Source organism: Jatropha curcas, chromosome 1 (assembly GCF_041381405.1).
Source record: "Jatropha curcas cultivar XTBG-Jc1 chromosome 1, XTBG_Jcur_1.0, whole genome shotgun sequence".
Taxonomy (NCBI): Eukaryota; Viridiplantae; Streptophyta; class Magnoliopsida; order Malpighiales; family Euphorbiaceae; genus Jatropha; species Jatropha curcas.
In genome coordinates, this window is record NC_143151.1 from 7,198,218 (window position 1) to 7,214,040 (window position 15,823).

The 15,823-nt window shown below is 31.1% G+C and overlaps 1 protein-coding gene across 1 annotated transcript; it reads right to left on the bottom strand.

The window, feature by feature from the left end:
* Positions 1-1,586: 1,586 nt before the first annotated feature.
* Positions 1,587-3,212, bottom strand: LOC149498910 (UPF0481 protein At3g47200-like). The gene has a single exon (XM_089725775.1). The coding sequence runs from the start codon at positions 3,014-3,016 to the stop codon at positions 1,652-1,654; it is 1,365 nt and encodes a 454-aa protein (XP_089581901.1). The 5' UTR covers positions 3,017-3,212; the 3' UTR covers positions 1,587-1,651.
* Between the last annotated feature and the right edge of the window lie 12,611 nt (positions 3,213-15,823).

A 15,823-nucleotide genomic window follows, 5' to 3' on the forward strand; every position in this document is an offset into this window, starting at 1 on the left:
GGTGCTAGTAGCGACGCAAAAGCAGTGGGTAAAAGGAGTTTCTTTGGATTGCGGCGATTATTTACTCGCTAATGTTTTTATTTTGAAATTTATGCGTACCAAAAAGTTTGATTCTTGTTTAAGTTTATGCCAAAATGTAATGGAAATTTATGCGTACCAAAAGTTTGATTCTTTTTTATGTTTGTGCCAAAACGTAAGATCGGCTTTGCTTTTTTTGATAAATTTTTACTTACCAATCTTGATTGATGGATTAAGGGAGCCCTCAGTTCAACTGGTTCATCCAGCCGATAGCTGTTTCACATTTAACGATTACATTGTAGGTATTTTGTAAGCTTTTTAATCAGCAACTGATAGCCGATTTTATTTCCATAAGCTAAGTTTTAGAGTTTTTTGGTATTAGATGTTACCTAATTTGTATTTATATTATTTTGGATTATATTAACCTTATAAAACTAATAGCCAATAATTTTTTTTTTTCAAATTGATATTTTTTTATGATCATTTTATTTGTAGTTATTTAAAAATAATTTCTTTAAAATATTATTTTAAAATTTTTAATTATTATTTTATTAATATAATACATTAAAATAAAAAATAATTTACTCACCTTAAATTAAAAAATATACATCTATATATATATATATATATATATATATATATATATATATATATATATATATATATATATATTATACATCAAAATGTATAAAAATAATTAATGCTTTTCATAATCGTTCTATATTTTAAGAGTAACCGGTACTAACATTTTACCAAACACAAATAGTAATCAGCTAACAGCTATCAATCATTAACCACCAGCAACTATTATCTACCACCAGTTGGTACAAACTGCTAAACCAAACGGTCTAAATGACTATTTCTTTGAAAATTAATAAATCATACCAATATAAAAATACTGATTTAAAATTTATATGTTTAATATGGGGAAAATTGACTTTTACATGAGTTCCCACATTATTCTATTTTATTTTGTTAGTAGGTGTACTCTATTATTTTCATTATTATCATTGACTTTTTATTTTAATGATCATTCACATTTTGATAGAAAAAACATAATTAATTCTCATATAATAGATTGTTAGGTCACTTATAGTTGTCATTATATTATTTAAGTAAATTTTATTCATTATTTTTTAAATATTATTTATTTAACTAATACATGAAGTCTTCAGTTATTTATTTATCTTATCTTTAGCTATCATCCACTGATACAGTTATACAGTCCACATGTACCTGTCACTGATTTTTTTTTTTTTTTTTTTTTTTTTGTGTGTATTGATTTGTTTTTAAGTCTGTATGGTTGACATTTAAATATATATAACCAATAGGCTACGATTTTTTTTTTTTTTTTTTAATTTTCCTTTCTCCTTGATAGATTAAGGTCGACTTCGCGTGATGAGTTTCATATTAATGATTACACATTTTCTTTCCCTTAAATGTAGAAAATGACTTTCAAGAACCGTTTAATTAGCTGCTCATAACATATTCGTATTACAAAAGAGAAAGAAACAGCAGAAGAAGCTTCAATCAACATCTCAACGGATACAAATTCAAATACCGGAAAATTGAAAAAAGAAATCAAGACAAGTCCATAAACCAAAGCAAAAATAATCATCAGACAGTACCTAAATCAATTGGGCGGTTTTACATATGCAAAAACAGCAAAGAAGGTTTGAGTAACGGTAAGGAGGAGGAGAAAAAAAGCAGCTGCAGCTGAAACGAATACCCATAGACTCCCAAAATAATTATACATGCATCCTGCCAATGTAACATTCCAAACATTACGATAATACTTATTAACATCCACTATCACCTTGGCCAGATAACTTTTTCCAACATCATAAAAAAGATCATCCTTTAACTCTCTAAAGAATTCAGCAACATCTTCATCAGTCCCCGAACAAATAATTCCGCGATCGAGCAAATATCCGGCATCAAAACTCGTATTTATAAGATTGCCCATAAAAGTAACATATGATGTAAAATGTATAGAGCAGTAATAATAACATTGTTCGAACGCAACCGAATTAAGTAAAAATTTACTTGAGAATTCATCCGAAGGTGAGCTTGGAATTTCAAGAACACCATTAGGTTTAAATACTATATCCAAAAAACTTTCTGCATGCTTCTTTATCTTGATCTTAATTCCTGCTCCAAGTAGCTTTTTAATTGGTCGAACACTTTGGTAGTCTCTACTACCTGTTGCTTCACCTTTAGAAGTAGGGATAAAGCTCGAGCGGTATAGAGATAGTAAATGTTCGTCATCAAGATTGCTATTTTGGATATTATTGACTGTGTGGTCGGGCATGGTGTATTTAAAGAATCCGACGATGAGTTCTTTCAAAGTGGAGGGACTGTCTGGAACTGATATCTCGAATAAAGTTTGAAGAACAAAAAGAGGAATTTGATTTTCTAAGATAATAAAATCTCTCATTAGAGTATATAATATCCATCGTAAAGAAAATATAGGATCCTCAGTATGATCATTGTGGAATAAACGTCCTCCTACAACACAAAGAAGCTCCATGATAAAACAACCATCAAGAACCATCATTTCAACTAAATCATAGCAGTTATATTTCAAGGTTTCTGAATAACTTTCTCTTATCTTCTTTTCTTTGAGTACTATAGCCTTGAAAAAATCATCGATACTAACACCGCGTTCTTGCGTTCTAGCAAGAACAATGCCAAGAAATCTCCTTTTGTGTTCTTGAATTGTTTGGAGATTTTTTCTCCCATGGTGGTAAGGGCCTATAGAGACTATTTGAGGTTTAAAGGCTTCGGGATGAATTTTCATTAGGTTCTGAGGAACTCGAAAGATTGAACAAGAACGCTTACCAGATGTTTTGTTAAGCAAATTTGGCAATTTCTTGGTACTTTGTTCTACTGATCTTAACCGAATCTCGTATTCAGTCTGTGGAATGACGATGACATGTGGAGAGAGCCGACCTTCTGATTCAGTTTGCTGGTTTTGATTGCTGGACGGATTCGACATTTCGGTCGATGAATAGGTTAGGAAAGAGAGAATCAAAAGATCAGTCGGATGCTGTATTGATATATCAATTAATTAAAACATTATACATTGCTAGCAATTTGTTTAACAATTTTCATGCATTGACCAATTAGAGGGGACCCTACAACATGCAAGTCTTTCACGTCTCTAGCAGTAATCAATCCAATACTGCTCACGTTCACATATAGCTGTCATTGCTGATATGTCGTTAAGTGGGTATCGTTGACATGCATCTAAATCTATGATTATAAACTGAACAATAGGCTACGAAATCTTTTTTTTTTTTTTTTCCTTTTCAATATTCCTTTATCCTTGGTAGATTAAGATCAATTTCACATGATAACATCAAGTTAACTTCCACGGGAAAGAATTACCAAAGTTCGATATATGCAATCGTGTATACACTAAATCAATTATAAATAGTATTTTGGTTCAAAAGTGATATTTCAAACCAGAGAGAAAAAAAAATAATGAATCGGTAATATTATTTTAAAAAACTCTTTGTTGATTGGCTTGATATATATGACACATATACGTCGGTGTTGGCTGCGAAGAAAGACTTGTCATTAATTTTGCAAAAGTATCATCTAGGTCGGAAAAAAAAAATCATAAAATATCAAAATTAATGGTACAGCTAATAGCTAGCTATCTACCGATAGAGTCTTAATAAATGTATAAGCTAATTTCTCTTACATTCTAAATTTGTTTGACTTGAAAAAAAATAATATTTATGAAAGTAAAAAAAAATTAGAACTATATATTTGGGAATATCCTAATGAAATCCATCTTGTCTGTATGCTCTCCGCTGCAAATAATTGAGTTTGAGAAATTATTATGAGAAGACTTTTTATTATTCATGTCTATTATATAAGACATGTATGGACTCTGATCCTCTCACCCCCCCCCCCCCCTTTAATAGAATTCTGTAAAAGGCACTTCTCAAGAACACACTCACAGAAAAGAGAGGTGTCAGATGTCGAACGCAACAAATGGAATCAAACTCGCTGCAGTTCATAAAGAAAACCAAAGTGTTGTAGTTCATAAAGAGAAGAAAAGTTTCCTCTCACAAGCAAAGCCATGGCTTCCTGCTATAGGACTACTAGCATTTTCTCTCATTTTTAGTGTTGTAGTTCATGAAGAGAAGAAAAGTTTCCTCTCACAAGCAAAGCCATGGATTCCTGCTGTAGGACTACTAGCATTTTCTCTCATTTTTCCATATTCAATAGAACTGTCCATGCCAAATGGGCGACCTTTTAATTTCAGAGGTCTGAGATTGCAATCCAAGTGGGTAGGTTGGGGAGGTTTATGGGAAACGGAGAAAATATCCGGCCGATTGTTTAGCTCGTTCAATCAAAAAATCAAACAAGGAAGTGTAACGTTAATGAACAAAGATTGCCTTAATGGAATTCAGAAGAATCTGCCACCAAATCGTCAAGCAAAAATCAAACCTGCTTCTTTTCTCCGACCTGCAACAGAATGCAATTCGGCGCCGCAACCGGTATTTACTTTTGAACTGGACAAGATGGCTCCAACAGCAATCGCAGGCGCTTATACTACTGGGGTTGCGTTTAAGAATTCTACGCATCAAAAGGAAAATAAAGACGGTGCTAGTAGCGACGCAAAAACAGTGGGTAAAAGGAGTTTCTTTGGATTGCGGCGATTATTTACTCGCTAATGTTTTTATTTTGAAATTTATGCGTACCAAAAAGTTTGATTCTTGTTTAAGTTTATGCCAAAATGTAATGGAAATTTATGCCTACCAAAAATTTGATTCTTTTTTATGTTTATGCCAAAATGTAAGATCTGCTTTGCGTTTTTTTAGTAAATTTTTACTTACCAATCTTGATTGATGGATTAAGGGAGCCTTTGGCTCAGCTGTTTCATGCAGCTGATATCTAACGGTTAGGTTGTAGGTATTCTGTAAGCGTTTTAATCGGTAGCTAATAGCCGATTTTATTTCCATTAGCTAGGTTTTAGAGTTTTTTGGTATTAGCTTTTAACTGATTTATATTTATATTATTTTAAATTTTATTAACCTTATAAAACTAATTGCCAATAATTTTTTTTTTTCAAATTGATTATGATCATTTTATTTGTAGTTATTTAAAAATAATTTCTTTAAAATATTATTTTAAAATTTTTAATTATTATTCTATTAATATAACACATTAAAATAAAAAACAATAGATTCACCTTAAATTAAAAAATATAAATCTACGTATATATACTATACATTAATATATATATATATAATAATTAATGCTTTTCATATTCATTCTATATTTTAAGAGTAACTGGTACTAACATTTAATCAAACACGAATAGTAATTACTTAACAGCTATCGGCCACTAGCCACCAGCAACTGGTATCTGCCACTAGTTGATACGAACAGCTAAACCAAACGGTCTGAATGACTATTTTTTTGAAAATAACAATCATATCAATATAAAAATACTGATTTAAAATTTGTATGTTTAAAATGGGGAAAATTGACTTTTACCTGAGTTCCCACATTATTCTATTTTATTTTGTTATTAGGTGTACTTTTTTATTTTCATTATTATCATTAATTTTTTGTTTTAATGATCATTCACATTTTGATAGAAAAAACATAATTAATTGTCATATAATACATTGTTAGGTCATTATATTATTTAAGTAAATTTTATTCATTATTTTTAAATATTATTTATTTAACTAATATTCAGTTATTTATTTATCTTACCTTTGGCAATCATTCACTAATACAGTTATACAGTCCACATGCACCTGTCACTGATATATATATATATATATATTTTTTTTTTTTTTTTTTTTTTTTTTTTGAGCATTGATATGTTGTTAAGTCCGTATGGTTGACATTTAAATATATATAACCAATAGGCTACGACTTTTCTTTTCTTTTTTTTTTTTCCGTTAATTTTCCTTTCTCCTTGATAGATTAAGGTCGACTTCACGTGATGAGTTTCATATTAGGATTTAGCTGTCAAACCCCATTTTATGACATTTTCTCTAATAAAAACTTTTTGGTCATTTTCATGTATTTTTAACCAAGTCCTCATTTTGAATGTTTGATTTTTCTTTTTTTTCTTTTTTTTTTTTTTTCAATTTGGATGTCATTTTAGAGATTGAAATTGAATTAGAAGCATTTTAACTAAGAACTCTACATAGACTGTGTTTTCGGTAACAGTTTTTACGTAGTTTTAGTATTTTAACTAAACGCTATTTTTTATAGTGTTTTCTAATTTTTGGAAAGTTATGTGAAACTCCAATTTTTCAATTTTAAAAATTTCAATTTTAAAAATTTCAAATTTAAGTTAAATTGAAAATATATGCTACAATTTTATTTTTGTATGCATATTTATGGCTCAATACATAAATTCACCCATGAACCTTTTACGAAAAATTTTATGGCACTTTCAACTTTCACTTTGATCTATTAAACACTTTAACTTATAAAATTAGATAGTTGAAAAATGTGAAATTATTATTTTAAAAGTTGTATTAACCACATATCAATTTAATATTTTACATATAAAAGCTAAAAATTTAAAAATTTGTTGTTTCTAACGTGACAATGTGTGAGATTATTAGAAAAAGAGAATTTGAAGGTGCCACAGTTTTATTTGTCAAACCTCAGAAAGTTAAATTATGTATTCAGCCGTGTATTTATAGGTAAGGGCAATTTAACAATGTCATATATATATGAGGTTTAAATTTTAACAGAATGTTAGAAAAGAATACAAACAAAGATAATAACAATTTTGCTCAAAAAAATTTAGAAAATACTAAAAGTAAGCTTACTAGACAGAAACAGCAAAAACGAAACACTGAAATATTTTGATTTGTAGGCCCTAACAAAAAATAAAAAGGTACAAAAAAAAATGGCAACGCAACAGCAACGGTAAATACGATATATACATATATATGATATAAACAGAGTATATATAGTATACAAGATATAAACGGTATATATAAATATGTAAAATCAATTAAATATGAAATATATATATATATATATATCAATATCAGTATCAATCATACCTTATCTCTTCAAGGCATAAACAGCATCCATGGCGGTGACCGTTTTCCATTGAGCATTAAATTGCTGATATGCTTATATAAAAATGAAATTGCAGAAGAGAAACTGCAGAATAAAAAACGAAAATAATTATTTACAACAAACATAATCAAAAAATAAAATCAACAAACCTCGTGAATTAAAAAACCCAATTGTGGAAGAGTGGAAAGAACAGGAAAATATAATGGTGGCTAAATAAGTTTCAAAGACCCAGAAAGATGATTCTATCAACCGCAGCACAAAATGAGAGAAAATGAAAAACAAAAAAAAAACATTGAAAAAAAGGAAACACGAAAAAAGAAAATACTGAAAAAAAAGGAAATACAAAAATATAGTAAACTGAAAAAAGGAAGCATTAAAAAAAGTAAACACCGACAGAAGTAAACACTAGAAAAAAAGGAAACATTGAAATGTTAATAAATGTAACACTCTAACAATAAAAAGGGCACAATAGTAAAAACATATCATTAAATGATAATAATTTAAATCTCAAAGTCAAACTCACATTTTGTAAAGATAAGTTTTGAAAATTGATATTTAGTACAATATCCCATAGGACTTTGTGCTGGCCAAAATTGGGCTATATCCAATAAGGATTAAGTAATGGGCTTTAAATTACTATTAAAGATGCCCATATGTGTAGAATGGGGGACAAGAGACACTTATGTCTCATTCTTGTTAATCCATTTAAACTGAATGCAGGAGAGAGAGAGAAAAGCTTCATTTATGAAGCTGAGTTAGGCGAGCTAACATTCATACATAATTGAGTTCCACTGAATCAAGCATGGGTCCAAGTTGAGTTGCACTAATTATTGCTGTCGATTTTATCGACTTTTTGCTAGACTCTCACTCCATAGTGAACATGACAACCAGATGTACCAAACACTGCTTGTTCCGCTTGATCGACTGTCGAGCGATAATGTACATGTTGGCAAAAAGATCACGCCGACATTATTTTTCGGGACTTTATTCATTGGTTTTTGCTATCGTTTCAGAAAGCAACACACACATTTTATGATTTAACATTAAATTTGTAAATTTTCATTATTGTTTTGGTGGTGATAGAATTAGTTAAATTCAAACATATTTGTTATGAAGTGAAGCTTAAAGAAGAAGAGATCACTTAACAAAATGGTGCGATATGGTGTATGAAGGAAATTTTGCATATCACTATGCTTAGTCAATGAAATATGTTAGAATTTTATTAGAACAATTTAATTAATTAGCTGAAGTTCATTTTCATTTTGAATATGAGTTGTAATAGTTGTAAAGGAGATGAATATTGGATTATAATAAGATCTAATACAATTTCTCCTCTAAATTCTCTCAATTTCTTCTTCCTTCTATTCTTCTCTTATTCTTCTTTCCTAAACTGAAACCCTCCACCGACTTTCTCTTATAACTGAAACTTATCAACTGGTATCAGCCGCCATTCTCGGTTATGCGATACAGAGCTCATACTTGTGCTTAGAAAGCAATTCGAAAAGAAATATATCTTATAGTCTGAAAAGCAAAGCAGAGAAAGAAACTAGGCTACAAGATATGGTTCATGAACTCAAGGGCCTCACTGTTAGCCTGAGTAGGCAACAAAAGGAAGTTTTAAGAAATGGAACACGTGCTTCCAAAAGTGACTAAACCTATAACTAATTAGAGATTTGTTGTTTTTCTTTTTGAAAATGATAATACTAAATTGGAATATCCACATTTTAATGGAGATGAATTAGATAATTGGTTGATGTGATGTGAATATTACTTTAATGTGGTAAAAATTGCTTCAAAAAATAAGTTTAAAATTGTAGCTCTACATTTAGATGGTAGAGGTATTCAATGGCATTAAGGTTTGATAAAAATGAGAGGAGAAAGAGTCTATGCTAGTTGGGATGAGTATGTAAGATCATCAAGTGCTAGATTTGGAAGTAATGCTTATGCTGATCCATTAGCAAAGTTAAGAAATCTTAAATAAATATGTTTTCTTCAAAAATATTTGGATTCATTTGATGAACTCTGTTATAAAGCGGGATTATCTGAAGAACAATCATTGAGTTTCTTCCTTTGTAGACCTAAGGATGAACTTCAAATGGCAATTAGAATGTCTAAACTACTACTTTATCAAAAGCCTATGCATTATCCATATTACAAGAATTGACTATTATTGATAACTAAATTTCCTTTAACTTCCTTATCTCATGCCATAAATCATTCGACTCAAATGCTTACCCTTAGCCATGTAGAAAGTAACTTTCCTTGCTCACCCACTATAAGTGGACGTCCTTCAGCTCAAAAACTTCACTTTCTCAATTTTGCCCTTTTATGATTCTTGTGCACACGTGTCCATTCATGTGCAATTACAATTTTAATTCAACACATGCTCTTTCCTTATTAGTCATGTATTTTTTTTAAGGGAATGGTTAGTCTATTTTTGTTTAAATGTAATTATAATATTAAACCAATAAATAAAATTATACTAATATTTTGTATAGTATGTGATTAAAAAAAATTATGGTGATTATAAGAGGAGTTGAATGATGAATTATATAAAACGTGTTTTATCAAAATGATTTTAGGTGATTAGAGTTTTTTTTTTTTTTTTTATGAAATATTTCAATTGTTATACACATATATTTATATATGGGTTAATTTCACTCATGGCCTCTAAACTTAAAAGGCTATGCACATTAGTGCCTACACTTCAATTTGTCACTTAAAAAATACATCAACGTTTGAAAGTGTAACAGTGAAATACTCTTTGCTATTTTTTCTTCAAGAAATACGATCAATGGAAAGCCATATAATGCCACGTGGATATATTAATAATTTTTTTAAAAATCATCAAAATCATCTTTCCATCATTTTGGATTTGATGTCAAGCTTATTAGTTCACTTTAACCTATCTACTATTTTGCGTTATCTCCCTTCTTACCTCTCCTCTCTCCTTTTCTTAAATAAATTGCGTTAAATCTGAGGTCAAGATACTGAAGAGCTCATATGAGATAAAAATTGATGAAAATGCAAATGAGAAAAAAAAAAAAAGACACAGTATAAACTTATCAAAAGTAAAAAGCTAACGCAATAACCTAAAAACAAAACTTGGTACTCCAAATATGAATAAACAAGCACGCATATAGTCAATTAACCGAAAATGATATAACAAAACATAAACAATAATCAAGAACAACTTATATATGTGAAATGGGTGATTTTATATATTTAAATAAGAGAAGAAAGGAGTACAGACAAAATATCACTGACAGAATTTGTTCTTGAAGTGGTCGACGACGTCGACAAAAGCTAAGTGGGGAGAGATGAGTATGTTAGACTAGTAATTAGCCATTTGAGATTGTTTTCGTAATCATAAGCCGCTGCGCCATCTCCTTAATCTTTTATGAATCTTCTCTCTCTTCACCAATCTCTATCTTTTTTATCACCCATAATGTTTTTTTATTTTTATTTGGTTCTCTTACATCACTGATAGGTTACTAAATCTGATCTCTCCTCTCTCTCGAATTATCAGCCCCTTTGCAGGATGTTCTTGAGATTGTTTACTTGCCTTTGCAGGATGTTCCTGAGGTTGTTTACTTGGATTAAATGAGGACTGAAGGGAAAGATATTTGCAGTCGACATGTTGGTATGGTTAAAGTCAAGTAGTGAAAATCCACCGAAAGAGAGAAATCTCAAAAAGAAAAAAAAAGGATTTTAAAAAATATTAGAATATTTCAAAGTTTTCCGTTGATTGGATTTCTTAAAAAATGACAAAAAAAAAAATTTTATTGTTATACTTTTAACAGTTAATGTATTTTTAAGTGATAAGTTAAAAGATAGACACGATAAAATGCATACCCCATAAGCTTAGGAAGTATGGATGAAATTAACCCACTAATACATAGTGGGTTTACTTTCGTCATTTCAAATTTACATTTCATTAACTTAATTGTAATTCCTAAGAACCCATTTCTTGAGGGGTTTTGACAAAATGTTTTTCAAAAAACTATTTTCTAGCAGGACGTAGTCGGAGCCTAGTGGGCTTTCGGATACCGGTGGTATGAATATATATATATATATATATATATATATATATATATATATATTTGAATCTAATTTCAAATCAAAACTATTTACCAATCTAATATTTGTCTATCCATGGAGAGAGAGTGTTGCACTAAAAACACCAACTCAATTGCCGATTTCAGTGCAATAAAAAAAGTTGTGCTAACAAACAGTCAACAAAACATAATTATATGAATAAATAATTATTTTTATTTTGTATTAAGACCATCAATTTAACTGTGGTTTTAATACAAAATAAAAACTTTAAATTGTCAAATCACCTTTTCACCAAGACACATAATGCATTTGATGGTTTTAGTACAAATATGGTTATGACTACTAATCAACAAAAAGTACACGAGAGAATAATGCTTTGTTAGGAGTCCACTTGGTTAACTAATGGTTGCAATAAAAAAATATTTATTAACTCAAAGTGTTTTTATCAAAGCATACATATCATTTGGTGGTTTTGGTTCATAAATATTTTAAGTTAAATAATAAAAACATAAATTTCTTTACATAGTTACAAATTACTAAGAGTAATAAAGTGCTTCGAGTTGAACTTGTATTATGTTAAAAATCTCTTAATGATTATATCATGAAAAATTAGTCATATTAATGTCTACACGTGCCCTCATGTGCCACATCTTGGAGGTCTCTTATTACAACATGGGTTTCGACGTATTGTATCTTCTCTAATGCCTTGATATTCTTCTCCATGCTCAATATTTATATCAACACTCATGAGGAACTTAAACCTATTCACATATGATTGTTGTGGGATAAAATGTCAGATGAGTCTGTTGATCAGGTGTCATCATCATCTCAAAGAAATCCTTAAACAAATGCCTAGCATGGGATGTAGATCCATCTCATGTGCCGAAAGACGCCATAAAAGTATTGAAAGTAGGTACTGTATATTAAAATTTTTATTTATGGGCCTAAAGCCCAATTTACAACCACATTGATTTTGCATATTTATCGTAATGAGATTATACTATGATTTATTAGTTAGTTCCCTAGTTAAAAGGCATAGAGAATATTAATGCACGATCTCTTTTCACGTTAATTATTCTTAGCAACCACTCTCTCTAAGATGACTCTCCATTGGTAACCAACAAGAAAAACCTTTGGTTTTGGAGCGTGTAATTATCTGGGGACGACTCTAGTAGCCGTTTACATTGACGAGTGGATCTCTTATTATTGCGTAAGAATAATCATCGGGCTTGTAATCTTAAGCATAAGATCGTAATAATTTTTGATTGTCTTTCTAAAGATGTACTTGAAATACCCCGAATTTTTATTTTCGAAACCTTTGAATTTTTATTAAATCAAAAATTTCGATTTTTGACAGTATGGGCCGTAAATAGTGAACAATTTTAATTTGAGTTCAAGTTTTTGCAAATTGGGCCCAAGCCCAAATATAATGTCGAAAATTTTGAATCGAGAACAGTTAAATTTTCGAATAATAAAATGAAAGTCTAGCAATTGACCTATTATGTATATATATAAATTAATTTTCCTAAAAATCAAATATGATTACTAATTATATTTTTATTTTATTTAGTTAATGGAGGAATGTTATGAAACCTAATTACAATAATTAAAATAAATTGAACCGGACCCAAAACGCGAATTGATTTTTTGAAAACCACACGAATAATCTGAAAACCAAGTGAAAAACTTGCAAACTGAACAAAATCGAGCCGAATCATTAAAATTAGACCAAATCGGTTCGAATCAAACCGGAATGGTCTAGAAGCCCAAGATTTTTCTTTCTTTTCCTTTTTTTTTCTTTTTCTTTTTTCTTTTTTTCTTTTCCCTTCTCCTTCCTTGCGCCAGTGCCATGCGCGCGACACCCCTCCCCCTCCCCTTTTTGTTTTTCTTTTTCCGACCACCTGAGACCATCGCCAACCTCGTTGTCGCCTCCTCACTGCAGCAGCCCTCGCCTCCCTTCCTCTCTCTCTCCTTTCGTTTCTAGCGTACACTCACAGGAGACTTGCGAGTTTGAGATCGGGAAATCGCGTCGCCTCTTTAGCTCAACTCTCCGGCGATCAATCGACTCCAGCTTCATCCCCGTCGACAGCGTAGCTCCGCTCTCTCCTTCTCCATCGTCGTTCACCTACTGGTGTAGCAAATCGCAAGGAGTTGCGATATCATTCTTCGGCAGGGACAGTGGCATTTCTTTTCTTTCTTGCACTTTTCCGACGAGGCCCCCCACCAGCCGGCGGAACGAGCTCCTCCCTCGCTGTCATCTCTTTACCCCACGTCACTGTTCCTTCCTCCGGCCAAATTAGCGACGGCAGAATCAGACTTTGATCATTGGAGCTGTTTCCGGTCACTTTTATCCAAAATATTCAGTTTTTCGATATTTTCGCAACTGGATAAGCAATTTCCAACCTTTCTTTTAGTAATGTATGTTGTTTTTTTCGAATTTGATTGAAGGATTGAGCATAAATCAAAGTTTATGAAGGGATTTTCATTTCTAGCTTTTATTCATGCTATTTTATTAGAGAAATTTAATTCTTCATACTAAATTTAGGCTATAACTAATTTAATGAGCAATTTAGTACAATTAGGATTAACTTCTCAAGTAATGTTAAAATTTACTTAGATGATTATTGGTATGAATCATGATATTGGAGGAAAAACTAGGTGCTAAGCTAATGTTGAACAAAATTCTAGGAGAAGTATTTAAATTGTTATGTAATTGAAGCTATGAGTTGAATCCTTATAAAGCAAAGGTTAGATTATTGTTACAATTGCTTCCGCATTATTCTATTACTTGAACCTTGGGAATGATGGGATGAGAATTGATGCGATAAATAAATTTCTTGCCGAATGGCGAATTTGTTAGCATGTAGGTTGTAGGTTTGATTAGAAACTTGGTTTTTGTATTGGTATGAAGAAAGAAAGACACATATAAGTTTATGTATGACTTATGAGGTATATTCATATAAGTGTGTGGGAAGAGGTTAAGCTTGAAGTCTTAAATGCCTAGGTACCAATAAAAAGATATGGAATAAGAATTAATCGTGAAAGTTAATTATGCACATATGCTTGTATATACATACGTATGTATCCAATGACTGATAAATAATGTTATTTAGAATATGAATTAAGCTCATGTAAGTTGTTATGGATGTTAAATAGCGATATTGTCATTTAAAGGCGGACGGGTATTCGATTTGATTGATTGCCCGACGGATGGGCTGTGTGTATTAATATTATATATATTATTGTGATATTTAAACAGGTAGATAGTCCTATTTTTAGGGGAGATGCTGCCGAAATTTCAATAGAACCTAGACTAGTTTTAATTAATGACATGATTAAATAAGTTCATTTAGATTAATTCTATAACTTGGTACATAATAAATAGAGTGCTCTGATTATTTCTTATCTTTATTACTCATTTAATTATTTACATATTTATTTATTTATTTTCATTATTATTGTTATTATTGTTATTTATTTTATTATTGTTGTTTATTGTTAATACTATTTATTTATTTATTTGCATTGATTTTGGATGTTTAATTGTGCATTGCATTACGATGTTTAATTGATTAATATGTCTGCATTTGATTGCAATGTTTGATTAATTGTGTTGTGATAATGCTATGCTTTGTTTATGTGGAATTGGGATGAAGTGGGTCACCATGGGTTTGTGAGACTGTTTCTGTTATACGGATCCTGATTCTGATTTTTGTTATATTCTGATTCTGTTATATGGATCCCGATTCTGTTTCTGTTAGCCGGGTACATGGGAGATCGGCGCCCCCTTGTTCACCTACCGTTACCGTTACCATTAACCACGGGTTAGCTTCTCGTCGTTGCGCACCGGACAGTCTAGATTTGATCGCAGCCCGCAGGGTGGCCTCCTGTTGTGAGCGCTTGATGATCTAGATTGGATGGAGACCACCGGGTTGCCTCCTGTTGGTATGAAAAAGAAAAGAGAGGATAGAAAAACAATGAGAGGACTGGTCAAGTGAGGATTAGACCGGTCGGCCAGTATGGGAGATCGGCTCCCTGGTGCACATGTGAGAGGATGAGCCATGTGGAAGGACGGCTCATCAGGGGTTCGGTGACTCCACTGACTAATTTCCACGTGATGTGATTATATGAAGACGTTAATGATTGTGAGTGCTGGTGATTTGCCATTTGTGTGACTGGCTGCGTGAGCATATAATTAGTCAGACGACTAGATTAATATGTTTATACATTTGTGTGACTGCGTGTGTGGTGCAAAAATTATTACTCCTTAGAAAACTCACGTCTTGTTTGATTTTTCAGGAAGTAGGTTTTTCCTTTAATCCGATTTAGGCTATGTTTCTTCGGCGCAGGGCAATAAAGAATTTTTCCTAGTTCCATAATTATTTTGCTATGTAATTATGTGTATAAAAGCTATGTATACTAACAGTTAATGACTCCGCAGTTATAGGATTTGTATACTTTTAATCGTTTATTATTATAGATGAGATAATTATGTGAACCCATATTATAAATGTGATGCATTGTTAATTGGGCCCGAACTGTGGAATGTTGTAGCCGATAAATTTGGGCCGAGATTTAATAAAATATTGAGGTTTATCTTTCATAATCATATGGGCTGAATGTTGAAATTTTATACCGAGATAATAGATTCTAGCGTTTCAGGCTT

Bases quoted from the DNA above. Each gene is read 5' to 3' on its own strand.
- LOC149498910 (XM_089725775.1), bottom strand. From the start codon at position 3,016: ATGTCGAATCCGTCCAGCAATCAAAACCAGCAAACTGAATCAGAAGGT.